The following is a 27,949-nucleotide window of genomic DNA, read 5'->3' as shown; positions in this document are numbered from 1 at the left end:
TGTCCTCTCCGCCCCAAGAAACTCTCTCAGTCCTCAGGACACGGAGAAGGACAAAAGCATCTTAACAGCACTAGTTCCTCAGCAAGCCAATGTTTGTTTAGTTCAGTTAATAGCAACTCCATGAAACAGACAATACCAGCAGTGTAGTGGAAATCGGCATTATCATCTTTTTTTAAAAAGAAAACATAGAAAAAGAGTATTAAACTTAAAAAGGTGGGTTTATTATACCCAGGCAGAAATCAGATTATACAATAATGTTCCCTTCAGAAAGAACACACTTTGTGGTTTGGCATTAATATACAGGCTATGTCTATATAACAATCGCTAGGGCTGTCCGGGAGGGATGCCTCCAGGCATGTTGCCCTCTATCCCATCCCAAGCCTGCACAAGTGGCAGTGATTCTTTCTCCAGGGGTTCTTTCTCTGACTGTTCTCAAGCACACCAGAGATCGAGATCTTGATAATGGCTCTTCCACGCTTGGCGCACATGAGTGGGAACCCTTGGGTGGAGTGTGCTCCAGAGTTTCCCTTTCCAAAAGCACCAGGAACACAGGCTACATCTGCCTTATTACACTTGGCTTTGGGAAAAATTCCAGTGTAAGCTGTGCATTGAATACAATATTATGAATAACATTAATATTATGAAGAATATGAAATGAACAACATCTTTGCATTTCAAAAGCTTCATTTGACCACATCAATCCTTGTTTGCAGCCCAAATGATACTTTTTAATCACAAAGAGATGGTTCTATGTGGTTGTTGGTTGATTATAGTGCAAAGGAAGTCTACAAAGGAAGAGCCTGTCTTTCATTCATAATGACTACTTAATTAATACCACAACACAAAGATATTTTCAGTTACAAATTTCAGTCTGAGTTTTAATCACCCAGAAATTATTAAATGGTCTTCACAAAATAACGTTGTGAACATAATGGCATTGCATTGTACAACCTTTGACTCAAATGCAATCAAGAGTTCCAGCTGGTCATGGAGGTTTGATTGCCAAAGCAGTCTACATTTTAATACTTCCTTTCTTTATACATTTGAAATGCATACAGTAAACAAATCTGATGCTACCTTTGCACAAATCTAAACCACTCTGCATACATTGCTACACAAAAGTGTAATCTGGTAAAATAACTCACAGACCCAAGAAGGACAGAGATGTACCAGAATTTGGACCTGGCTCTTACTCAGAATGCATTTTTTGGATTAAACAAAAATTTAGATATAATAATTAGGCATCTACTTAAATGGTGTTGGCCATTAATTATTTTCAGGTGGCCACCATGCTGGTGGCCACCAATTTCAGGTGCTTTTCAAGCCTGTGGCTGCCATTTTTTTCACTCCGACCTCATGCCACTCATTGGCTGAGAGCCTGGTAGTGTTCCTTACCCTCGCCACTTTTTTTCCCTGAGCAGCCACAGGCACATTCAGTGCCCAAAAACAACTGCTGAAAAAGAAAAAAAAAATCCTACTGGGGTGGGAGCTAATCTGAAGCAACAGGAGCCGGCAAGAGAAGAGTGGGGGGGGGAATCGGGAGCAGGAGGACAGACAACTGTAGGACAGGCGACCGCTACAGAACAAGCACTGGGCTCCCAATTCATCCCCCATCGGTTCCCTCCTGGGTCTGCACAGCCTGCTCCCATCTCCCTTCTCCCTCTGAGCATAGTCACATTCCCCATGGTCCTCGGCTAGCTTAGCACTGCTGTCCTGCCTGACTGCCCTCCCCACACCAGTAGCCTAAATAAAAACACATTCATACCTCATTACAGTGCTTAACTTTTATAGCCTAACATTAGCAAACAGGAACACAAGAGAATCAACAGTACTTAACTTTCATTGCCTTACACATACATAAGCAAACTAAATGAATGAGTGAATTCCTTGACACTTGCCCACTGTAGCACAGAGCTGGCCCACTGCATAAGGGCTTCAGGGGTAGATTTCTGTCCCCTCATAGCAAGAGAACCCCTCCCACATAATTTTCGGTGTTAAATGCAAGCATGCTGCACCCAACAGCAGTGACAGCCCACCTCTCTGAGAGATGGACATTTGTCCATAAACAGAAATGGCATGCTCAGCATCCACAGAGTTGTTTGGGATGGTAAGGCAACATTTTGCCAAGGCATACAGATATGGGAACCAGTCACAGACAGACTCCCAAGACACAATGACAGACATGGGCTTCTGGCATTCTTTCACAAAGTTCACATAAGCAGCAAGTTCAGAGCCCTGCTCTTTACTCCACCCAGGTATCAATTTAGTAGAGAGTCAAAACTCACAGCAGCCACCTGGTTGGGGTGAAAAATCCTCATAGCACTGAGGAACAAGGCTGCCGAATGCCTGAACTGTGGGGGCTAAGCTGTATCAGTTTGGCAGCCACTGCCTGGAACACCTCTTGTCTTTACTTGTTCTTCCAGCAGCAGGTGGACAGCTCTTTTGAAGCCTTGCCTTCCACACAGCTTATCAAATACATCACTTTGCTATATCCTTGGTAAATGGAAACCTGCCGACTTTCAAACCAGGTGAGGAGGTCCATACCAACACCACGAGGTCTGGGTGGAGCTTTCTGCCACAAACCTCACCCAATCCACAACGTTGCTCTGTTTCAGGGGTTCTAAGAGCTTGAGGATGCAATGTGTAACTTGTGTGATCTCAAGTTCCTGGGACACAAACTACTGGTATCACTCCAAGTGCCTGGCATGGTGCTGCACGGCATTGAACCAGGAATTCCACCTGGTCCGGACTGGCTCTGGTGCAAGTGCCACAGTTGTAGGTAGCTTTCTGGTTTGAGCAGCAGTGGACATCCGATACTGGAGCTTGTGAGCTGGACAGTGCTTGAAAGCTGTCTTAAAGGCAGTCAGCAGGCTATCTATGTCAGGGAAGTGCCTCCATCAGATGTCACCTGCATTTGTCCATGGAGGACATCAGAGAACGCCTTGCTCATGTACACAGCATTATCAGACAGAAAAGCTGAGATCTTGTTGAATTCCAAGCCGTAGGTCACAACTATAGAATGATTGACAGCTTCTAGGTGGACTGGCCTGGTTTGAAAGACAGACAGTTGCCATCTGTCCAGCTCTCAGGAACAATTAAAATGCGCAGGACCTAATTATCTTGTGTGTTGCTGGTTTAATCCGCCACTATGGAGAAAGTGTCATATTTGCTCACTGCAGCATTTGTGGAGTGGATGTGTGTAGCTATCGCTTCAGTGAGATATTCCTGGTGGAGCCTAGTAGCACATGGAAGACTTCCCCCATTCGAAAGTATTCCTGTAGTACAGGGTTGTCAAGTTTCTACAGAGGAACGTTTGCAGCTGTGAATGCCTTGACTAAAGCAAGGTAGGCTCTTTTCAGGCTGTACTGCGACCCTCTTCAACATAGATAACATTGTGGTCCACCTCTTGCTCTGTCCCTTAGCATCTGCTGAAGCTTTCCTCTTCAGGTGCCCTTCTGATTCTAAATGCTGATCAATAGTGTTTTTATGGTCAGATCCAATGTGACATTACTTGCTGAACAGAATAATTTGTCACTATCTGCATGAAGAGTGCCTTCAGGGTACTGCTTCACATGATCTGTAGCAGAAATGTGCTTTGCTTTGCTTTGCGGACTGTCTTTCCACTCATCCTGATCTTAAGTAGAGCAGCCAGCCTATCACTTAAAATCCTCCCAGGCTCCTACGCTGCCCAGTGCTTGGGCTAATCAGCATGCTGACTAGCTCAATCACTGAGCTTGGCTGGGAGACCCTGTACTTTCCCTGGGGCCCCTGTGCTGCAGGGGAAGGTTTCTCATGCTTTCCTTTTCTCCCTGCGTACTGCTGCTTGCCTCCAGTAAGTTTTTTTTCTTTCCCCCTCCCCCCGGCGATTTTGCACCAATTTCAGGTGGGAAGGACATTTTCCCTGCTCTTCCAGAAATGTGGGGGATTTCCTGCTCTCCCTGAAAAATGTGAAAACACAATTTAAGTAGATCCCTAATAATAGTAAATCTGCCCCACAAGGACACTGACTCCAAGAGATTTTTCTTTCCCCTTTCCAGACCTTCCTGCTGGGACAATTCTGACCATGGGACTCCCAAAGGCACCTAACTACTTTGTACAGTTCTCGCTCACCAAACAGTCACATACTAGCTAGAAGCCAGATCCAAAACATTGTTTGGGTGCTTGATTCTCACCAACATCAAGGGGCGTTCAGCAGCTGAACAACTTTTTAGACCTGTACCTAGCTTCTTTCACCTTTCTGTTATACAAGTCTACCTTCTTCCACAATTCTTCAGCTCAGCTAAACTCTTGTTAGCCTTTGTAAAGACCAAGTGCTCCACAGGCTATTGTGTAACCCCTAAATCCCATAGATCGTTCACAGTCCCAGGTGAGACTGGGCCCATCTCTGCTTAAAGGTGCCCATCCCCCTGTGACAGAGAGAGAGAAAATGAAGGACTTCCTACAGACATTACAATTCTAGACTACTGTATAATGTCTGGCACTAAAAAAAAATCAACAGGGCACTGAGAAAAATCTGAAAAATTGAGTGTTGCAATATGTTGCCTGGCTTGCTCAAATTCAAGACTTTTGATGCAAATTATAACCCATTTGTTGGAGTCACTGGGAAACAAATTATAATGATAGCTCCAATTTCTAATGATCCAACAATTCAGGGGCTTCTGGATCCAGGTTTATTTCTAAATGTAAGCTATGAAGTACATGAACTGCAAGCAAACAGAACACAAAGTGTTTGCTAAAGCAATATATTTCAGTTTTTTGTGATTACTCAAATATCCATCTGCCAGATCATTACTTATGGATCCTTCTCATAAAAGGATTGTTTTAAGCTGTCTTAAACTGAGAACATTAACAATGGCAATGAACTGTTATATTTTTGGATAGGAAGATAAAATCAGCAGAATAACACAATGCTACACTTGAAAAAGAATTTCTAAATATTATACACACTTTATGGATCTGTCATTATATAAGAGAGACAATTTACTGTGCAAAATGAGCACATGCTATTTAAATACTTTCCTAGGCTAAGCTGTCAAATACAAACCAAAATCATTATACTTGTTGCAAGGAAAAGAAATTACATTCACATAATACTGGGTCCTTACTTTCTGCAGAGAAGTAGTAACGCAAATACAATGTATTATCCCCAAACCAAGCAATTCAAATCCAAGAAACTCAGATTAAAACTACATTCTAAACAACCATACTAAGGTACAGGTATACATAGTTAGGATGTTCCAACAATCTTAACCCTTCACTGCAGAGACACTAAGCAATTACAATATCATCCTGAGAGTAAAGTGTTTTAGTGTCTCTGATTTCTAATTAGATTAATCTGATTTATAATTATGCATTGGTCTTTTCATATTTTCCCTTCCTGGCATGTTTCCAGGACAGGGTCAAAAGCTGTTTGGGTATCTTAGTTGTGTATTTCCATATATTTAATATTTCAATTTCTTTTAAACAAAACTTTTACTATTTTCTGGGATTGCAATTGTTTGTGTTGCATAAAATGTATAATCAGTCATGGGAACAGAAACTGAAACCTGGGATCACCTTCCAGGTGAGTGCTCTAATTACCAAGTTACTGAGTTATGGTCACTCATGCTCCGTCTCTGGACCAATTAATTTTGAATTCTTTGCTGCTCTGTGGCCCAGCTCCAATAGAAGAGGATTGGAGTGTCCTCTCTCGGATCTTACGTACAGTAAAGTGGTTGGCACAGATGTAAGTTTAAACATTTCAGGTTGACGGCGGCTTAGAAAGTCCCCCACCTCCTGGATGAGTATTGTAACCAATACTGTATTATGCTAAATGTGGTTATGACTAGCACCTCTTCTGATCATGTTTTGAAAGAAGCAGCATCACTGCATTTTGGATTGGCTCACTACTGGCCACATCTGCTAAGTATGAATTGAACTCCCCAGGGAATTTAGACAGAGAACTCCTAGTTTCTGATCAAACTTTGGTATGAGCTAAGAGCTGAGCCACTCACATTGAGGTAGTTCTGGGCACACACAGTGATGCAACTCTTAGCACACAGGGAACTTTTTAATTTTAAATGGTGTTTAGGTACCTCTGAGGTGATAGCTGTGCATAGGTTTTCAGGATCACAATATTTTTGTAATTATGTGCTTGAATTCAACCTAAGTCTCACTCTAAATCAGCGGGTTTCAACCTTTTTTCATTTGCACATTCCTAAAAAATTCTGAATGGAGGCGTGGGCCCCTTTCGCAATTTTGAATGGAGGTCCAGACCCGTTTGAATTCTAAGTCTTGGTATTCATATGCTTTTGACTGATCATAGTCATCTTTTACAGACCCCTCAGACATAGTCTGGAAAGCCTGAGGGGTCCACAACCACACGTTGAAAACCACTACTCTAAATGCATGAGTCTGTTATCAGATAGCTTTTAATGCTCGTGCAAAGCACTGCAAAAATTAAAGGCACTCTGCACAAGTAGAGATTATTTTCCAGTATAACAACTGAAGAGACTGCTGTCATGAGACTGGCATTGCGAACAAGTTTGTTTTAAGAGTAAACAAAGGTCTGAATATAGGGTACTGTGTTTGAACTGCAAAAATTGCTGTCTCAATTAACCTCCAAAGGGATGAGACATATTATAAAAGCCTAAGACAAATGATAGATGAAGAGAGGTGTTCATATTTCTCTACATCACAGTGATGACTGCAATTCTTGCAGCTGTAACATGAAACCCTGTACTCAACCCAAGGCAGAACAGCTAAAAATACTGTTGATACTTTATTATAAAATATATTTAAGTCTGCCCATTTATTCTCTCAGAGCTAAATCATGCTTTCCTTGCTCAGGCAAAAAGTATCACTTGGTAGCACTTGCTGCAGTGAGTAAAATGAGAATTATTTGGTGCTTAATGACTCCAGGCATTTGAGATCACCTTGACTGTACTAAAGCTCAACAGGATGTGGTCAAGGCATTTATAAAATGTCTTCATTTTCTGTACTCAAGCTTTTATTTCATGGCACTCAAGCTTTTATTTTAACTTTGCTTTGTAAGTAGATGCTTTACTATTTGAATGAAAAATATACCATATGCTAAGTCTTACTTTGTATCAGATAATTTAAAATTAATTTTAAATATGTAAATACCATGAACATATATCTATGTTTACTTCTTTTTAGATAGGTCTCAGGTATATTGCAAGCATATTCCATATGTACATATATACATGATAAAGTACATGGATTTACAACTGGACTGCAAAATATAAGACACATTTCATAAAATATGAAAAACGACAGCAGTATGTAGTTAAAAAAGCCTCAGGCAAGATTTAAAATAAAAAAGAAGCATTCGGTTAACATGGTTAAAAACAGTCTATTACATTTCAGTTCACATAGTCCAGTGGTGCTCAACCTTTTAGTCCCAGGGGGGAAGAAGGGGCTGGAGGAGGGAAATGAAAGGTATGGGGCCAACCTGCAGGCTGGATCAAACTCCACGCCCTAGGATCAGGCCTACATGCATGGATCTGGACTAGCTGGCCCACGTCAGGAATGAGGCTCCAGGATCCCATGCCACCTCCACCAAGCCCCACATGTTGGAATCAAAGCTCCAGGGCCTTATGACAGCTCTGTGTGATCCCACATGTGGAGATTGGGGCCCTGGGACCCTGTGTACAGAGGTTAGGGCCCCAGAACCCTGTGCCACCTCCACCTGTCCCCACATCCAGGGCCACGTGCTGCCCTGCCTAGCCCCACGCACTGGGATTGGGTCCTGCACTGCCCTGCATGCTAGATCTAGCCACACAGCCATGGCCTGTGGTGCTCCCCATGAACCGGTAGGGAACCCTGCAGGCAAGATGACAAGTGGCCAGATCTGGCCCATGGGCCAGGGATTGAGCACTCTGATATATTCAATTAACCACAACACTGATACTCTTGAGTTCTCCTTACACATTAAACGCAGCGTTAGCACCAACACACAAGGTATGTGCTTTCGACAAACATCAAAACTGAAAGGAAACTTCTGCATAGACACTGCATATGTGCAGGGGCATAACTGGGCAGTTCCATCTCTGTGTGGTTGCAGTACGTGGGGCAGTAGCTGCAGCCAGGCTACTAACAGTGGTCACAGCAATAGAGCCAGCAGCTCCACAGCTGCTATTTTTATGCCCACACCCAAGTCAGCTCCTAGGCTTGTGCCCTAGTCACCCACACTTATTCAAGCTACTACACTGCTGTACCCTTCTAAAGTTGACATATCTCAAAGTTGATACTGGAATGCATTAAGCTGAACTTTTTCTCTCTCTCATAAATGTGTGCATGCGCTCTCGCTCTCTCGACTATGCAAAAGTATTTGGGGCAGATCTTTTAGGCGGTACAAACTATTACTAGGCACCTACTTAATTTGCAATTTTAAACATTTCACAGAAATTGTGAAATCAAGTGATGTCTGCAAAATCTGTGGGGGGCAACAAAACATGCTAAAAATAAATTGCTGGCTCCTTCATGGGAGCCAGCAGTCCTCATGGCTGCTGCCGCCCAGCCATACAGCCTGCCAGGGGGAAGTGGTAAGGGGGGCTGTCAGCACAAAGGGGAGCAACCACGGTGGTTGCCGTCCCCACCCCACACTGATGATTGGCTGAAGGCAGCCTGTCTTGTGGCCCCACCCCTCTCCACCAATTATCAGTGAGGGGCAGGGCCTCACGATGCAGAGCCCTCTCCACCAATCGACGGTGAGGGGGTGGGGTCTTATGACAGACAGGCCACTTAACCAATCAGCAGTGGGGCGTGGGCCTACCAGAGCCCCTTAGCAAATCAGAGGCATAGGGGGACCCTGCCGCAATAAGCCTGCAAAAATGGTGGCTTGCACCATGATCTGCCTGCCAAATTGGCCACCTTCTTCCTTGATTTGAATAGGCCCATAACTATTATACTTCCCTTCAGTGGCGCTATGACAATTTAACACCATCTGAGGATCTTCTCCAAAGCCTGTAGCTGGTGAGATGTACATTAAAAGAATCAACACTTATTTATAGAAGAGCTGGCCCCCTCCCTGTAATCTTTAGCTGAAATTTCCTCCCCGTTGTTGCATTAGGGCTGGAAGATGCTGTTATAAAAAGCTGAACTATTATCTGTTTTCCTGAGACTTGCCCCTGCTGGGGTTCCCCAATGTTTATACAGGCAAGAGCACCATGCAAGTGAGATTCTAAGCAGCAGACCCTAACATTAATGTGAAGTGTTCATTTTAAATTTTTGATACGTTCATATTCACAAAAAAATCTGTTTTTAACCCAACTGGGAACACAGTAAGAAGATTAGGTTTAATATAAAAGAGGTTTAGAGGTAAAATTTTCAAGAACACAGTGGGCACGTCCATACATTCATTAATATGCCATAATTACAGCACATTAAGTTTAGTACCTGTATTAATGTTCAAAGACTGAAAATGAACAGTCTTTGAACATTAATACACAGCAAGCTAAACCTACTGCGCATTAGCATGAGTCTTGCCCACCACACTAATGCACAATAGAATTGGCTGTGCTTGAAGCATCTCATGTAGGTGCACCCACTGTTACTTGAACTAATCTAGTTTGAAAATCTTACCCAAGAAATCCTAGAAGGAATATGAAAAATGACAACAAATTGTTTGATGTTCACAGGAAAAAGAAATCAATGTGCGCAACATGAACTGATGGTGAAACACCGGCATTCATACATCCAGTACAGACAGAACACAGCGCAGTTATTGCCAGACTTTAATTTCTCCAGCCCAGTCACATGTGGCAAGTAGTGATGGAAGGACTGGGTGAAATGTTGCACTCACACAGGCCTGGTCATGTGCAGACAAAGTGTGAATGATTCTAGCAGTGTGATAGTTATAGAAAAATACTTTGCCCTCTGAACTTCCTGTCAGTAGAAGTGCCCCATCTGGAGAAAATTCACAGTCCACTGCAAACCCTTCCACCTGTAAGAGTTGAGGAGAAGACTGTAAATCAAGGTGCTAACTAGGGAAGTTTAATTTCTGAAAATGCAGAAAGTTCTAACTATGTCCCTTTTAAACAATATACTTAAATATTTCCTCAGATGTTTGTCAAAACACAGAATGTAGATTCAAACCATTAATGTTATTCAATCAGTAATTGATAAAGCTATTAACAATTCACAAAGCTTTTAAATTATGTTAATCTCCATCATACTCCTAGTGCCTCTCGTTTTTAATTAACTAAAATATGAGAAAATAAGACAGCAGAAGATACAGGTCAGTAAATATCTTTGCTTATAAATCAGTGGTATCAGCAGACAAATTATGCTACTTATAGGCTTGACTACTAATAAGTTTAAGTAAAGAATAGTACCTTATGCCCTTCATATCTTTTCTTTTTGTTGATTCTGTAAGGCCTCTGGGTAGAAAACAATGCCATGTAGTTTCCATTTGTTTGAGCGACAAATGTAGATTCTTTAGGATGCAAGGTCAGACTTGGACAGGTATAACGCTCCTAAAAAAGTTTAGAAGATTAACATTTCTTTTTTTTTTTTTTCCAAACACAACTTGCTCAAATGAGTCAGGCAAACTTTTGTAGATTTGACATGTCAGAACAATTATTAGGTGAGAGAACGGACATATTTCAAACAGATAGCAGCTAAAAAAAGTTTAAAAAAAAAACAACGCTCATTTTGCTCAATACACTCTCTTGAAAATTCACATGAGCAAATTTTCCATTTGGTTTCCATTTAAAGTAATAGAATAAGCCAGGTACTAAGCAAAGGTCCTGCCTTCCCAAGGACCATAAAAGAGCAGCAGAGTTGCTGCGCAAAGCCAGATTGAGCCCAAAAACAATCAAGCAGCTTCTACTGCCCAAAGAAAGCTAATGTTGCCATTAGGCAGTAAGTCTGTCCCTGCTTTAAATTTTTCCTGTGTCCTCATGACACTGGATATATTCCCTAGGTAGTCTTAGCTAGCCTGTAGGTTCTGACACAAGGTTCTGGCACAAGAGGATTTTCTTTGACTACAGGAACAGGAGCAAAATTTACTACAAAGTAAAAGATAATTGCCTTTTGTATTAGGAAGAAAATGGTCTGTTAATTATAACTCGCCTTTCTAAACCTACTAAGGTCAATAATCACAAATGATATCACTTTTAACCAAAACTTCTACCAGTTGTAATTTCAGGAATGGCAGCTATAGTTAAAGAAGGATTACATGATTGTTGATTCACAATAGCCTTAAGCCAATGATCAGATTTCAGACTGAATTAAGGCTAATGTTCAGAATTCTGAATGGTGAAAACTCTGAGATCAACCATTCTCATGAGGCTTTGACCAGATCCAAAACAAGGCCAAAAAAGACCTCTCTGATTTTGGTTTCAACCCAAAGTCATTAGCATCATTTTCAATTCAGACATACAAATCCAAAATTCTTCTTCCCCTAGCTCCTAATATGCCAAGGGATGCTCTTCTATAGCTGTGATGCAAAAATTGATTTTTAAATCTACATTTTAGCCTGTGAACAATAAAAAGTGCTTGGGATTATATCTTTTGGTGAAAGGGGCATTATACTCTTTCAAAGGCTGGAGAGGAAAAAGATAAAACAGTTTAAAAAGGAATGATGAATTATCACCTCCATTGAGAAGATGACACAACAAAAGAAGACAAAGGGACTGACTTAAAGATTTAGGGAAAGGAAAAAGAGAAAGGCACACAGAGGGAGTCTTAAGTTCAGAAAAGACAATAAAATAGAGTTTAAAGGTCGAAAAGAAGGAGGAGTGAAAAACAGAAACATTACAGACAGCACAGCAGTCTATTATTAAGGCTGCCTAACACTTTCTACTATAGCTCCTTGTTTTCATTCATTCTTAATATTGACAAAACTTCTGGCTTAAGCCTCTTGGTGGTTTGTTTTTTGTTTTGCGAGGTTTGGTTTTTTTGGTGGGGGGACCTCATGTTTGTTGCAGGTTTGCTTGTTTTGGGGAATGTTTGAATTTAAATGGTTTCAGCTATATCATGGTATGAAGTCAATGAACAAATATGTTCATTAGGTCACAAAATAAGTATTTATTTGTGAATATGGAGAGACAATGTGTTCACATCAGTGCTTCATCATATTAGAGAAGTCGAGATATTTCCATCTCAAAGAAATTAGAAATTAAACATTAGAAAACTAAAGGCAGCTTACCAAAATTATTATCCATTTTAATTATTATGTTAGAGAATAAAGTAACTGACCCATTCAATGATGCTCTAATTCTAAATGAGGTTTCTTGTTTGAACAGATAATTGAAGAGAACCCTTATAAAATCTGTTTATTCACTGAACCTTTTCTGTTTCTAGAATAGCTGATTAACCTATAGTGTGTGCTGCTCCTAAACTAAACAAAGATAAAACTTTTGAAATTAAAGATGGAGAAGTCCCATTAGAGCTTCTCTTCTATTTCCTTTCCAGTACAGAATTGTTCTTTCTAATGAAAAAAAAAGAGCTACATGTATATAGGCTAGCCATATGAGCTTTCAAATTATATGGGATATTAGGCTAGGATTTTCAAAAGAAGTTCAGGGATTTAGAGAACTGTGGAGACTACAGTACAACTACTTTCAAGCTTTTAGCTTCCCTGGACAATTCAGCACATAAACAAATGCCTTACTTGGATTGCCACATAGTGCAAGAAATACAATAGCTGTGTTTGATAAAATAATTTTTGCCAGTACCATTTAGTATCTTCTGTTGTACTACATTGATGTATATTCATAGATTCATAGACGTTAGGGTAGGAAGGGACCTCAATAGATCATCGAGTCTGACCCCCTGCATAGGCAGGAAAGAGTGCTGGGTTCAGATGACCCCAGCTAGATGCCTATCTGACCTCCTCTTGAAGACCCCCAGGGTAGGGGAGAGCACCACCTCTTGGGAGCCCATTCCAGACTTTGGCCACTCGAACTGTGAAGAAGTTCTTCCTAATGTCTAGTCTAAATCTGCTCTCTGCTAGCTTATGGCCATTATTTCTTGTAGCCCCCAGGGGCGCCTTGGTGAGTAAAACCTCACCAATTCCCTTCTGTGTCCCCATGATGAACTTATAGGCAGCCACAAGGTCGCCTCTCAACCTTCTCTTGCGGAGGCTGAAGAGGTCCAGGTACCGCAGCCTCTCCTCATAGGGCTTGGCCTGCAAGCCCTTACCCATATGAGTGGCCCTTCTCTGGACCCTCTCCAGGTTATCCACATCCCTCTTGAAGTGTGGCGCCCAAAACTGCACGCAGTATTCCAACTGCAGTCTGACCAGCGCCCGATAGAGGGGAAGTATCACCTCCTTGGTTCTGTTCATCATGCATCTGCTGATGCACGATAAAGTGCCATTAGCTTTTCTGATGACTTTTGTCACACTGACGACTCATGTTCATCTTGGAGTCCACTAGGACTCCAAGATCCCTTTCTGCTTCCGTGCCTCCAAGCAGGTTATTTCCTAGGCAGTAGGTATGCTGGACATTTTTCCTCCCTAGGTGCAGCACTTTGCATTTCTCCTTGTTGAATTGCATTCTGTTGTTTTCTGCCCATTTGTCCAACCTGTCCAGGTCTGCTTGTAGATGTTCCCTGCCCTCCAGTGTGTCCACTTCTCCCCACAGTTTTGTGTCATCCACAAACTTGGACAGAGTACACTTCACTCCCTCGTCCAAGTTGCTGATGAAGACATTGAAGAGTATCGATCCAAGGACCGAGCCCTGCGGGACCCCACTGCCCATGTCCTTCCAGGTCGAAACCGACCCATCCACTACGAATCTCTGGGTGCAACCCTCTAGCCAATTCTCCACCCACCGGACTGTGTAGTCATCCAAGTCACAGCCTCTTAACTTGTTCACCAGTATGGGGTGGGATAGACTTCAGGAAGGCCTTTGCTATGGTAAGTAAACGACGTCAACCCCTACTCCAGCGTCCAGGTGTTTTGTAACCTGGTCATAAAAAGAGACTAGATTAGTCGGGCATGATCTACCTGCTTCGAACCTCTGCTGGTTTCCCCTCAGCATAATTTGTCCTGCCGGGCTCTCACAAATGTGAGCCTTGATAATTTTTTCAAAGACTTTGCCAAGGATGGAGGTGAGACTGACTGGCCTATAGTTGCCTGGGTCCTCCTTCCTCCCCTTCTTGAAAATGGGGACCACATTGGCCCTTTTCCAGTCCTCCGGGACCTGGCCCGTGCGCCATGAGTGTTCAAATATTCCCGCAAGTGGCTGTGCAATGACGTCAGCCAGTGCCTTCAGTACCCTCGTATGGAGCTCATCCGGGCCTGCCGACTTAAACGCATCCAGTTCCTCCAAGTGACTCTGCACCATCTCAGGGTCTACACTTGGTAGTCTGGTGCCTTGCTGCTGCCTCTCTACAATCCCAGTGAGAGCCTTGTCTTGCCCCTCGCTTAGGAACACTGAGGCAAAGAACTCATTGAGGAGTTCAGCCTTGTCCCTCCTGTCCATCACCAATTGCTTATGCCCATTTAGTAGAGGTCCTATTCCACCCTGGCCTTCCTTTTACTCCTTATATATCTAAACAAAATTTTTTGTTATCCTTAACTTGGGATGCCATCCTCAGCTCCATGGTAGCTTTGGCCTGTCTAACTGCCTCCCTACAAGCACGAGCTCTTTAGTAATCTCTCCCCGTTTCCACTTTTTATATGCCCCCCTTTTAACCCATAGACTGCTCTGGATTTCTTTGGTCAGCCAGGGAAGCCTCTTGGCCCCTTTCCCCCTTTTTCCCCGCATCAGGATCGTCTCCCTCTGTGCCCGAAGGATCATTTCCTTAAGGCACAGTTACCCTTCCTGGGCTCCCATCTCTTCAAAACTCTTACTCTGCAGTGCGTCCTTGACTAAACACTTGAGTTCATTGAAATCAGCTTTCCTAAAGTCTAGCACTTTCACCCTACTAGTTACCTTACCCACTCAACGTCTTACGATGAATTCTATTATTTGGTGATCACTGTCCCCCAGGTGACCACTGATCTGTAGGTCTCCTACCATGACATCCCCCATTGCCAATACCAGGTCCAGTAAGGCATCCCCCCTAGTGGGACCATGTACCTCCTCCATCGGATGGAGGTCCTGTACACAGGATAGGAACCTGCATGAACGGTGGGACTTTGCTGTCTGCGTCTCCCAGCAGATGTCTGGGTAGTTTAGGTCCCCCATTACTACCACCTCCCTAGTTTTTATGGTCTCCGAGAGCTGCCTCAGGAGCCCCAAATCTACTTCCCCCCTATATATGTACCTATATATGCTACACTATTGCTCGTGTATTTCACTGATCGAGTCCTTCAATAAATTTAATCTGTAATTATTCCAAGTATATCACTTTTGATATCACGGGAAAGATACTGAAGAAGGAAATACGGTATGTGGTAGCAACTACCATGGTACAATTGACAAGTCAGATTGACATTGCTAGCTGGGTGCATTTACACATATCACTATGGTGATGTTGTTACTGCACCATGATTTAGTACTTCCTTCTGGAAGTGCTAAATCACGGCACAGTAACAGCCCACATACTGTGTCGTATGCATTATGCACAGTTATTTTTAGCAGCTACTTCAACATAATGGCACACTATAACAGGGGAGCATGTCGTTATGGCAGTGTAGCTGCTGGTCACATGTAGATGCCTGTGGAAGCTTTGTCGCCATAGCGCATTGATATGTCACCATAGTGTCATGTGTAGACACGTCCAGTGTGTACTTGCCTAAACTTAGCTCTAATGCTAGTGAACAAGCACTGAAATGGAAACATATTCCAAGGAGGGTGGCTCACAATACTCTAGGTAATTTCATACTTACAGGGAATAAGGGTTTAAAAACAGGAAAATATAGCTTTTGCCATATTGTAAGTAGCATTGTATTGTAAGCTATAGAGGAAAGTAAAAAACATGCTGAAGTACTGTGATCTTACATAAGCTACACTCATCTCTACTTGAAACAAAATTGATCAATAACTCACAGCAGTTTAAGGAAAATCAAAAGCTTTTTACTTTGACAACAGTATAATATACTAAATCAGCATTCTAGTAAGAATAAGAGTTAATCCCTACATGAAAAATCTGATTGGAGATTTTTGCAGCACTGTGGAAGTCCCATGCAATAATAGTACGGTCAGCTGAGTCCCGGCTTACTGCATCTGTGCTTGTAAGAAATTCTTTTCCTTCAGGAAGAAAGAGGACATCCAAAGTCTGCTGTACTGCAGCTTTGTAGACTTTTATCACCTATGAGACAGTAAAATTCATTACATGGTAACACATTATTTTTCCCAACAAGGAAAAGACTATAATTAGCTATTAACAGTAGGAACAAGTGTATTGTCATAATAGAAATTCATGGCTTTCAATAAAGCACCAATAAAGTACATTTTTCAATAGAGACGAATGAGAACAGGTTAGCACACCCATATTCTTAAATACTTATGTACTACACAGCTGGCTTATCTAGGAAGAATTGTTATAGTGTACAACAATATTTCTTTAACAACAAGTGTACAGGAAAATGAAATATATATTTTACTAAAAGCACTACTTCACTATACTCTACTGTATACACCTCTGTTGTAAAATGTCTTAAGAAATCGGGGCTAGATCCAAAGAACTTAGATGCCATGATGCTGAGTGATAAAATGCCTAATTTTTACGTGTCTGAACCCTAGAATGGAATCCAAAGTCCTACATTGGGAAACAGGGAGCACTAAGGCCAGGAGAGGATGAGGAAGTGTCATGCTGTTCCCATTTCTACAAGAATTCAATGAGTTGACCATACTGTCAGGAAACAAACATAGAAAGTTCAATTCTCTCCTTGGCCTCTGGGAATTCAAATCCACCTCTTCCATGTCTTTGGAATATAGGACTGGGAGGGGTCTCTCAAGCCATCAAGTCCAGCGTCTGCATGTTCCTAGGACATTATTTATCCACAAATTCCTAAAATTTATCTTCTCTGACCCCTCTCATAAACCACAGACAGCAGGACAAAAATTACCCTACAAAAACATGTTGCAAATAAAAAGCAGGACAGACAGTCACAGCCAATGCTTTACCACTGCAATGGAAGAGAAGTTATTGGTTACTAACCTTTAATATCTATATTCAGATGATCTTAGAAAGAAAACAAAGCCTAGTGCTATAGCGGAAAGTAAATCCTCCACAATGACAATGATATTGAGGGACATCTGCTTCAATCAGTATGACCCTCAACAGAACAGGAAGACCCTCAAGTTAGGTAGCCGAAAGGCTATTAACTACTGATAGAGGAACAAGTATACTCCAATAAAAACTCCCACCACAAGCTGTGACACATGTCCAATGCTTCTGAAAAACATGGGGAGGGAACAACCAAAAACACCAAAAATGGGCATGTGCCTGTTGCGGCATCTCAAAGCAGTTTGAGATGGCACAAGAGGCACTCTGAGAACAAAAAAAACGTTCCCTGGCTGCATATTTGCAGCATGGACTCTAAGTTTGATACTGTGAAGTCCCAGTATAAAAACATGTGCTGAAAAAAAGTGTTGCAGGACACGCTCCTGTAGCGCACCTTCAGCCAGGAGTGGGCTGCTCTTGCTGTCACCCATGGTCCTGTCATCAGACACAGAGGCCACACGTTGGGCCAGGCCATGTCGTGCCTCCATGGAGCTGGTCGGCCCAACATGCAGGGCACTTCGACATGGCCCAGACCAATGCATGGCCCCTGCATGACAGCAAGAGCAGCCCGGGCCTGCCCGAAGGCGCACATCCCCGGGCCAGGCCAGGCCAGGCCCTCAGCATGTGGCACAGGTGGCACTGGGTCTCAGATGGCCGGGGGGGGGGGGCTCTGCCAGCACCGGGCCCCAAGCGCCCGATGGCCACTGCTGCGGTGGGGTGGGCAGTGGTCCCACCCCTCCCGAGCAGTTCCTCCCATCCCCACACAGTCTCCCCCAACCCACGCAGTCCACCCCACACCCACAAACCCCACACTCCCAAACCACCCCCACAAAACCCCCACTCATGTACCCAACCACAAACCTGTGCATAAGTCCCAACCCCCTCACAAATCTCACACTCTGCATGCCCAGCCAGCAAATAGATGGGGCAGGACCTGCTGGCAGAAGCTGCAGGGGCAACTGCTACATCGCAGCCCTGTACCACACCCACACTGGTGCTGGGACATATGGTCCAAGTCTGGGGGGGCTCCTGGTCCCAGGAACCACTTGGAGGGTGTGATGGGCTGGGGAGAGGAATGGAGGTGGCAGCAGGAATATGTGTGCGAGAGAGAGATGGGGATCAGGGGTGGGGGAGTGTTCTGGGCAGGAAAGGCCTCCAGAGCCAGGCTTATAGCCTCCCTGCCCCCGCAGAGCAGCCTGTACAGGAAGAGGCCTGCCTGAAAGGAAAGGGGCTTGCCCAGCCCAGTCCCTGAGCCCCAGTTGAGGGCTTCCCAGGAACAGCATGGGGCTTGCTGGGGCCTAGGCACAGACGCAGGGAATAGAACAGCAAGGGCTGCAACTGCTCAGAACCACAAAGCAGTGGGTGGGACAGCTGCAGCTGGACTCATGTCCTGGTGCTGGGACAGAGCTGCTGCTGGGAGGGAGCTAGTGGGGGCAGGCAGGGGCTGTGGGTCAGGAGTGAGGGGCACTGATGGGGCTGTGGGTTGAGGGTGAAGGGTAAGGGCAGGGGCAGCTCTGATTTTTCCATGATAAAAAATCAAAAGCCGAAGAGTATAGATATTTAGAATCCATTTATTATGATGATAGAGGTAGGCTTCCAAATGGCTTTAAAATTGTAAATATATAAACAAAGCATTGCCCAACTGATCTCTCTATATATAGTGGCATTTCATTTTAATCACAGATCTGGGGTATTTTAACAAGAGAATTTGGGGGTTTTAATCAAAGAATTTGCAACTTTTGAACAGAGAACACCAGGATCTCTGCTTGTGAAAAGTGCTCGTGAGACCCAGGCAGAGAAGCCTACCCAGGGCCAGCACTGAGAAACCAGCTGGAGGGCAGATGAGCTGGCTGACCTGGCCATTTGGGGCCAGGAAAACATACTTTGACACTTTAAAGTGGGCCACCGCAACAAGCACATCTTCTGGGCAACAGCTGCCCAGATGGCAGGGCAGGGGCACCAGAAAACATTACAGCAGTTCCACATGAAGGCCAACTGTGCAGACACAGCCCACTGGCAGCTGGCCCAGAAATGCAGGAGGCTCTGCTGCAGTGCCCACACCATAGCTCAGGAAGCCATGCAGAACCCGTTCTGGCAGGTGTGCAGCCACAGAGCCACAGGTCCAAGGGGTGGATGCTGTCAAGTGGCAGCAGGTCACAGCCAGGCAGCAGCCCCCACTGCCAGGCTGCTGCTGTGGGTAGAGGGTGCAGGGGGCACTGTAGGTAAGGGCTGCTTCAGCAGTCCAGCTGGCACAAGAGACTAGTGTCCCCAGATACCAAGCAGCTGGGCCTCAGAAGCTCCTGAGCACAAGTAGCTCTGAGCTGCTCACCAGGGCAGCTTTTTATACTGCTGGGGCCAGCACAGGTGCTGGCCCCAGTCTCTAGCTCCCCCCGGCTGAAGACTGGGGAGAAGCTGGGCAAAGTCAGCTTGTCCCACACTAAAGTGCATGTTCAGACACGTGTGCTGAGGCACAAATCTCTGGCACAAATTTGTGCCACTGCTATTTGAGCTACTGCAACTGCACATGCCTGCAAGTGTGGATGCACCACAAGAGTCTATAAATCATTCACAAGGGAAAAAAAATCCCTCCCAGTCAATACAGACAACCAGTAGCACACCCCTGAACCATGGTTTTACAAGGCATCTCCTACCCGTGAGTTCTTTCAGCCTTAGCAGGGGGATCGCAAATACCTGAATCCACACACTACATGAATCCAAGAACATACTATCCCTTCCATAAATCTTGTCATATTTCTGAAGCAATTCAGGTCTTTTGTTCCCTCATGCTGTCTGTAGAAGGTCAGTCCAAACCTCTTATTTCTATAATAGTTATAAAAACATGTCATTTCCCATTTACCTTTGTTCATGATTGCAGCCATTTGATCTTGTACTGACACCATATTTTCTCACATACAACCTACATCTTTTCTTCCAAAATCAGCCCTCTAAGACTGGTGTGCATGTATTAAGCATAGGCTGACCACAAGGAAATCTGGGACATCTGAGACACTGCCTCCTGTCCCCCACAGTCCCAAGTCAACAGCACCGCAGTAGGCAGAGGTAGGTAGAGTGGGGGTGAAGCAATGTGGTGTACCAAGCAGGCAGGTGGGTGAACTGCCTGCCCTCCTGCCTGGCACACCATACTGCTCTGCTTCCCCACCAGACTATACTCTGAACCCCTGCGTTTCCAGGACGCTGATTTTAATTCTTGCCAGCCAGCCAGGACCACCTCCATAATCCAGGACTGTCCCCAGCTAAACCAGGACATATGTCACCCTAATTAAGCAAGGAAGCTTACTTTCTGACTGTGATAGAAGCACCTTGCTTTGATTTCCACTCCATAGTGCAGCAGCTGTTGCATTAGTATTCAGGCAGCTGAAGGAATCAATTGACTTAATGGCTCATTATGCTTCACTCCAGAGGTTTTGCCTTTTTAATAGTCCTGATGTATCACTAATCAATCTATGCTGTCTTTGGGCAATTTTGCTGTCTGCTAGCTGCTCCTGAGCTCCATCCTCCTATTTTACAGTCTTGGAGACTTTTCAGTTCTTTTCAAAATAAAAGATCCACCAATGAAGACCAGTCTTTAGGAGCAGAAGTTTGAGGTTTGGTTAAATCTAAAAAGAGGGCAATTTTCATTCCTACTCTATGCAGCTATAACTCTGGAAAAATCTTTTCCCTGTCTATTCTGCCTTTCAAAACCAAAGCATGTATTATATTCAGAAGTGTGTTGCATGTGAGAAAATATGATACTGTTCTTTAAATAGTTCTTCTTGCTCACTAGTATTCACTGGTAAATGTACATATACAAAGTAATAAATCGGCCTTCAAGCTAAACAAGCCATCTCATCTTAATCTCACCCTATTAGACAGGCTCATTTATCCATCCCAGTAACTCTTTCTTTGTTCCTTTTCCAGTTTAAATTCATCTTTTTTTAAACACTGATGATCAGAGCTGTACACAATGTTCTAAGCGATGTCCTACAACTGTCTTGTACAATGACTGCAGGCACTCCCTTGTTTCTATTGAATATACCCCACCTAATACATCGCAGAAGTGCATTAGCCTTTTCCATAGCTGTATCACACTAGTGGCTCTTGGTCATCCTACAATCAAATGGTAGGTAAATGTCTGACTCTTCCTTTGTTATTTACTGCCTAGAAATCCCTACCTTACAGTGAAAGTTCTTCTTATTACTTTTTAAGTGAATAAATTTGCACATCAAACCATTAAAAACTTTGCATCATTTCTAGTAATGCACTTCCCAAATTCTTATCTAGTTCTTTTTGTAATTTAATCTGGTGCATCCTTCGTAAGAACATCTCCCAGTGTGGTTCACCTGCAAGTCTCATTAGGGAAAATGCTAAACATGGTCTATACCAAAACCCAGCCTTGAGGAACACTAGCGATTACATCTCCCCAGTCTGATAACTCTGCTTTCAGCATAATCTGTTCTATTCTCCCTTTTAGCCAGTCTACATCTCACAATTATAGTAATGATCCTTACTTTTCCAGTTTGACTTGGTGTTAAAAGCTTTGCTCAAATCTAGATAATTGGGTCAAATGCATTGCCCTTATCTAAAAAGTCAGTTATCTCATCATAGAATATTTCATTGGTCTGACAATCTTCTTTGGAAAAAAAGAAGGCTGTACTTCGTCCTATATTCTGTTTACCTCCCTATTCTTTATTATCTTGCCTTCAATAGTTATTCTAAGACCTTATGTAACACTGAAGTCAAGCTAATAGTTACGCAAATGTCTGTGTCACTTTTCTTCCCTATTTTGAAAAAAGGTTCTACTTTTATTCTTCAGTCATTGGATAGTACTCACAAGTTGGGTGATTCATTGAAGACCCAAATTAAAGGAACTGTTGTTTCATGTACCAATTCTTTCAATTCTGAAATAAGAGATTATTCAGACCCCCTTATTTTGCCACAGATGGCAACATAAATTTTGCTTAACCCTCAGATGCAGCAATTTTAATAGTAGTCTTCAAACAGCTGAAGGGCAGTTACAGAGAGGATGGAGATGGGCTTTCCTCTGTGGTTGTAGGGGACAGGACTAGGAGCAACAGCCTCAAACTACATGAGAGGAAATTAAAGTTTGAGATTAGAAAGAATTTTCTCACTATGAGGGTGGTCAAGCAGTGGAACAGGCTACCTGGAGAAGTTGTGAAATTTCCATCCTTAGAAACTTTTAAAAGCAGGTTAGACAGACACTTGGCTGGGAAGGTTTAGGCAGTGATGATCCTGCCTTGAGCAGCGGGCTGGACTAGATGACCTTGTGAGGTCCCTTCCAGCCCTACTTTTGTATGATCCTATGACTATCTACTCCATCTTCAATGTATATAGCACTTTGTACTTCCTACCTCTCTTTTTATTTATATCAATTAAGAACCTGTGCTCTTAGTTTTAAATTTCTTTGCAAGGTACAACACACCTAAGCATTTGACCATTCTCACCTTATTCCTCCATTATTTGACTACAGCAAGATCTCTGCTCTTACTGTGAGATTTTTTTTCCTTGTAGATCCTCTAGTTGCTGTTACAGTCCTGTTTTAGTTGAAGGCGGCCCTAACCACCTGACTACATATTATTCTGGTGGTTTCCTCTATACCTTGACAACTCTGTGGCCTTACCTGTAATGAGGAGAGATCAGGATTCTGGCTCCTGTTCTGAAGACTCTTATCTATTTTGTTTAATGGCTGTTTAACACAATTTTAAAACCAGAGCACTATTTTCTGCTGTATTCAACAGCAAATGTTATTTTTTTTAAATCCCAATATGAAATGACTGCCTCCTTGGACATGCTGCTAGACGCCTTAATTATTCTGTTCACGAGTAAAGAAAAAGGTCTATTATTTGTATTACTTCTGGTAATTTTGTGTCTAGTCCTCAGGGAAGGGTGGCAGGGGAGTCACTGAAAATATATGCTTAGGCCTTTAACTCTTACTAGTCTCATGCTACTGTTCCATGTTCCTGCCCTTAAGGTGTGTGGCAAATTCTAAGCAAATAATCTGATTGCCTCAGAGTGACTTTCACCCAAGGGTCCTCAATCAAAAAGCACAGCAGTGTGCAACTTGCTTTAAGGCAATAAAGAACATATCTGAATCTTTCACAACCTAGGTTGCAGCAATAAAACAGATGGGTAAAGTTTTGCTTGAATTAAAATACTGCAGGGAAAGATCTATACCATGAACCATGGTATGCATCTCTGGGAAAAGGAACTGATTTTGCATGTATAGCAAGTTTGTTTTTTTCTCTCTAGGAAGGTGAAATGTATACAGAAGAACCCTGACAGTTAGCTATTAACTGCAAATCTTAGAATCTGTTGGCTTACTTTGGTTATCTGGAAACATTTTCTGACAGTAATGACTACCAGACAGTTTGCCTATAGGGCGGTTAAGGCAAACTCATTAGAGCTGCTCCAGCAGAGATGAAAAGCACAGTGAAGGTATCTAAAAACCTGTCTTCAGCTGCAGAAACATGCAGGGAAGGTTTGTAAAGTCAGAAACATACAGAAAACTCCATTATAATGCACTGGTATGAAAAACAAAAGCAAGTGGCATGTGTGCTGGTCCATAGTACATGAACCAGCTGGAACTCTATGGAACTCGAGATCTGCATACAGGCATGGCCTGCTTAACTTCTTTCTAAATCTAAACTGAACAGCATGCAGTTTACTGCAGGCCAGAGGTGTTAAACTCCCTGGGACTCCTGGGACTGGATCTGGACTCTGGAGCTCTTTGCTGGCTGAATCTGGACCTACCTCCAGCAGCATGGCGAGTGGTGGCAGAGTTAACAACTGTGGATTGGGACAGACATTCCACATAAACTGGTTTAAGTCAGAAACTGGTTTAAACCTGTAACAGAACAGAAGTTCAGTGCACATAAACCAGTTTCAAAATGGCTGAAACTAGTTTAAGATAAACCTGGTTTAATGTAGTATCAGACTTAACTGATTTGGCTCGAACCAGTTTATGAAACTTCTTTCCCAGACCCCTTCCTGGTTCTAGTTAAATTTCAGTCCCCCTGAATGCTTTCCAGCCCTGGGCTGGGCTGGGCTGGGCTGGGCTGTCTGCTCCAACAGAGATGGGTTGGGGGAGGGGAGGCAAGGACTGTTCCCCTTCCCCACACAAACGCCGCAAACCACAATACAGAGCTGCCCTGCCCTGCTAAACTTACTGATGGCTGCGGCTGTGGACTACAAATCCATGCGGCACCTGGAAGCAGGAAGAGGAAGTGCTGAGCAACCCTGCAGAGTCCTGCTGCTGTGATTCTGGACTGCAAATCCCAGAGACCTTGGGGGCAGCAGGAACAGGAAGCAAATGCACAGCTCATGCCAGCTATATTCCAGAGAACCATGCTTTGGTGCCCCCTGGCTTCTGGCCTAGGCCACTGCATGCATTGGCTGCACTTCGTGAATCAAAAGTAAATTTCTGTCCAGTTGTTTCTCAATTTAATCTCTGCAGTTTAGACTAACAGGCAAAGACTCAATTGATTCAGCCTCAGGTTCTTTGACTCTGTATTTAGCCTGTAGGTTCCTGAGCCACGAGGATTACATGTCCCATTGTTTATCCCTCTGCTGCTGACACACATCCCCAGTGGGGCTCCAAACACCATAATTTGATGGCAGGCCCCATCCCTGCTCGCCCCACCTCCAAATATCTAACTCCTGCCCATGAGCCCATGGTCATATCTTTGACTGCAGATGGGTCTTTTATTGTTGTCTACTATAAACTTTAAAAAATTGTTGTCACAATGATTTGCCCTGGTATCTTTGGCCATTTTTTTCTTTTTTGACTTACAGTGCTCTGCACAGATTGATTGTCTTAAATTTAAATGGATCACACTTTTGTATGTATATGTATCATTTAAAAATTGAAACAGTACAAAATCCTTCCTGCTGATAGAAGCAGCTGGACAAAAGGAGGTACCTGTCATCTGAGGAAATGCAGAGCTAGAAGCCATATTTATTGTTTTAAAAAACAACAACTTTAGAGTAACCCCCAATCCCTAACAGCTAGGAAATTCAAAATCAAGGATGGAGCTGACCTCAGAACACAGGAGGCATCTTACTTCATTCTGATCTAATTCCAATGTACCTTATATTTAAGGATATATAAGGTTTGGCAAAGTCTAGGCAGAGTCTTTGAAAAAATTATCAAGGCTCACATTTGCGAGAGCCCAGCAGGACAAATTATGCTGAGGGGAAACCAGCACGGGTTCGTAGCAGGTAGATCATGCCTGACTAATCTAGTCTCTTTTTATGACCAGGTTACAAAACGCCTGGATGCAGGAGTAGGGGTTGATGTCATATACTTTGACTTCAGGAAGGTCTTCGATACGGTATCCCACACCATACTGGTAAACAAGTTAAGAGGCTGTGACTTGGTTGACTACACAGTTCGGTGGGTGGCGAATTGGCCAGAGGGTCGCACCCAGAGAGTCATAGTGGAGGGGTCGGTATCAACCTAAAAGGGTGTGGGCAGTGGGGTCCCGCAGGGCTCGGTCCTTGGACCGATACTCTTCAATGTCTTCATCAGCAACTTGGACGAGGGAGTGAAGTGTACTCTGTCCAAGTTTGTGGATGACACAAAACTGTGGGGAGAAGTGGACACGCCGGAGGGCAGGGAACAACTACAAGCAGACCTGGACAGGTTGGACATATGGGCAGAAAACAACAGAATGCAATTCAACAAGGAGAAATGCAAAGTGCTGCACCTAGGGAAGAAAAATGTCCAGCATACCTACTGCCTAGGAAATGACCTGCTGGGTTGCACGGAAGCGGAAAGGGATCTTGGAGTTCTAGTGGACTCCAAGATGAACATGAGTTGGCAGTGTGACAAAGTCATCAGAAAAGCTAACAGCACTTTATCATGCATCAGCAGATGCATGACGAACAGAACCAAGGAGGTGATACTTCCCCTCTATCGGGCGCTGGTCAGACTGCAGTTGGAATACTGCGTGCAGTTTTGGGCGCCACACTTCAAGAGGGATGTGGATAACCTGGAGAGGGTCCAGAGAAGGGCCACTCGTATGGTTAAGGGCTTACAGGCCAAGCCCTGTGAGGAGAGACTGGGGCACCTGGACCTCTTCAGCCTCTGCAAGAGAAGGTTGAGAGGCGACCTTGTGGCTGCCTATAAGTTCATCATGGGGGCACAGAAGGGAATTGGTGAGGTTTTATTCACCAAGGCGCCCCCAGGGGTTACAAGAAATAATGGCCACAAGCTAGCAGAGAGCAGATTGAGACTAGACATTAGGAAGAACTTCTTCACAGTTCGAGTGGCCAAGGTCTGGAATGGGCTCCCAAGGGAGGTGGTGCTCTCCCCTACCCTGGGAGTCTTCAAGAGAAGGCTAGATAAGCATCTAGCTGGGGTCATTGGAACCCAGCACTCTTTCCTGCCTATGCAGGGGGTCGGACTCGATGATCTACTGAGGTCCCTTCCGACCCTAGCATCTATGAATCTATGATATAGTTAGATTTAAATGACTGAAATATCTTGTAAGATCCGTATCATTTTAACAACTTAATTTTTTGTAACAGACAGTGAAATAACTGCCCTGGCTATTCACAGAATGATGTCCCACTTGAAAATTCAGAACGACTGCAATAGCTCAGTGATTAGAGCTTTCATTATGTGAGTCATGCCATGGTGCATTTTCTATGATACTGGACATCTGAAAACCAGGATTTTTCTTAAAACATTTGCAAATAATGTGATTCATATCAATCAAGTCCCCAGCTAAGACATTGCTGACCAAATTCTAAGCAAAGTAGTAGAAATGAAGCAAAGAATAAAACTCTGCTACCAGCTGAGAAACTAAGAGACAGCCTGATACTTTTCATCTCACTATGCGGACATATGGTAACAGTTGCTCCAATTGTTCTTTAAATGCTCTACCTGTCTCATCAGTTTGAAATTGTAATGCTTGACTTTGATGTAGACCCTTGGTCATGCAGACAGTGTCCCTGGGCGCTGTAATGAGGTCGGCAAGATATAAAGCTTGAAAACTCAAAAATTTACATCCTTTCCAGCAATCTTTTCAAATGGCGACAATAGAAATGTGTTACAGTTCTCTTCAGTTCTCAAATTCCTAGGAATCTGCATAATATAAAAAGTAATTAGACTTTGTAAAGCCACAAGTGATATTTGCATATTAATAGTCCCTAGTTTATATTTCTGTGAAGAAGAAATCACTATGCATAGATAACTCAGCACGGTGTTACCACTGTTTGTTATTACAGGAGAAAATTTAAATATTTCCTAAGACTAAAATGGAAAAAATAACTGAAAAAAATTTGGAAGCTCTATTTACAGGAGCTACTTTTGGGAAGAACAATGGGAAAATGCAAGGCATCCTAATAGCTATGTGACTTGAACCAAATTGGGAATAATTTAAAAGAGAAAAAAACCATGAAAGAGAAAAATCAGGAGTCTGGTATTGCAAAGGGGGCGCTCTAGAAATGGAGGAGATGGTTACCTAGCAACAGGAATCTTTAGAAAAGGGTCAAATTCTAGTCAAGATAGTTGGTAAGATCAGAGGAGAAGCACAGAAGTGCAGAGAAAGAGAGACAGGGAAAGAGAGCAACTGAAAAGGAGTGATAAAGGATAATTAGGTGTAGGAACAGACAAGAGAATAATGAGAAGCAACAAAGGTAAAAAATGAAAGCCCCAAACAGCAATCCAATGCATTGATTTTTTACAAAGATAAAATAGACAAAATCAAGCACATTTCTGGTGTCCTCAGCAACACAAGGTTCCTCCACATTTTCTACATGCACATATTTATGTACAGCATACTCCTAAGGTATCCCATAG

At 43.3% G+C, this 27,949-nt stretch overlaps 1 protein-coding gene across 2 annotated transcripts in view; it reads right to left on the bottom strand.

Annotated features, from left to right (window-relative positions):
- Positions 1–199: 199 nt before the first annotated feature.
- WDR25 (WD repeat domain 25) overlaps positions 200–27,949 on the bottom strand; it is a 180,340-nt gene continuing 152,590 nt past the window's right edge. For both annotated transcript variants that reach the window (XM_059723221.1, XM_014596390.3), the window contains 3 exons: positions 16,039–16,209; positions 10,338–10,478; positions 200–9,946 (listed from right to left, as the gene is read on the bottom strand). In XM_059723221.1, coding sequence (XP_059579204.1) covers positions 9,725–9,946; positions 10,338–10,478; positions 16,039–16,209 — 534 coding nt within the window. In that variant the 3' untranslated portion in view covers positions 200–9,724. The remainder of the gene's footprint in view (positions 9,947–10,337; positions 10,479–16,038; positions 16,210–27,949) is intronic.

The sequence above is a fragment of the Alligator mississippiensis genome, chromosome 2, assembly GCF_030867095.1.
Source record: "Alligator mississippiensis isolate rAllMis1 chromosome 2, rAllMis1, whole genome shotgun sequence".
Classification (NCBI taxonomy): domain Eukaryota; kingdom Metazoa; phylum Chordata; order Crocodylia; family Alligatoridae; genus Alligator; species Alligator mississippiensis.
Note: the sequence above shows the minus strand (reverse complement) of the source record. Positions and strands in the feature narration are given on the sequence as shown.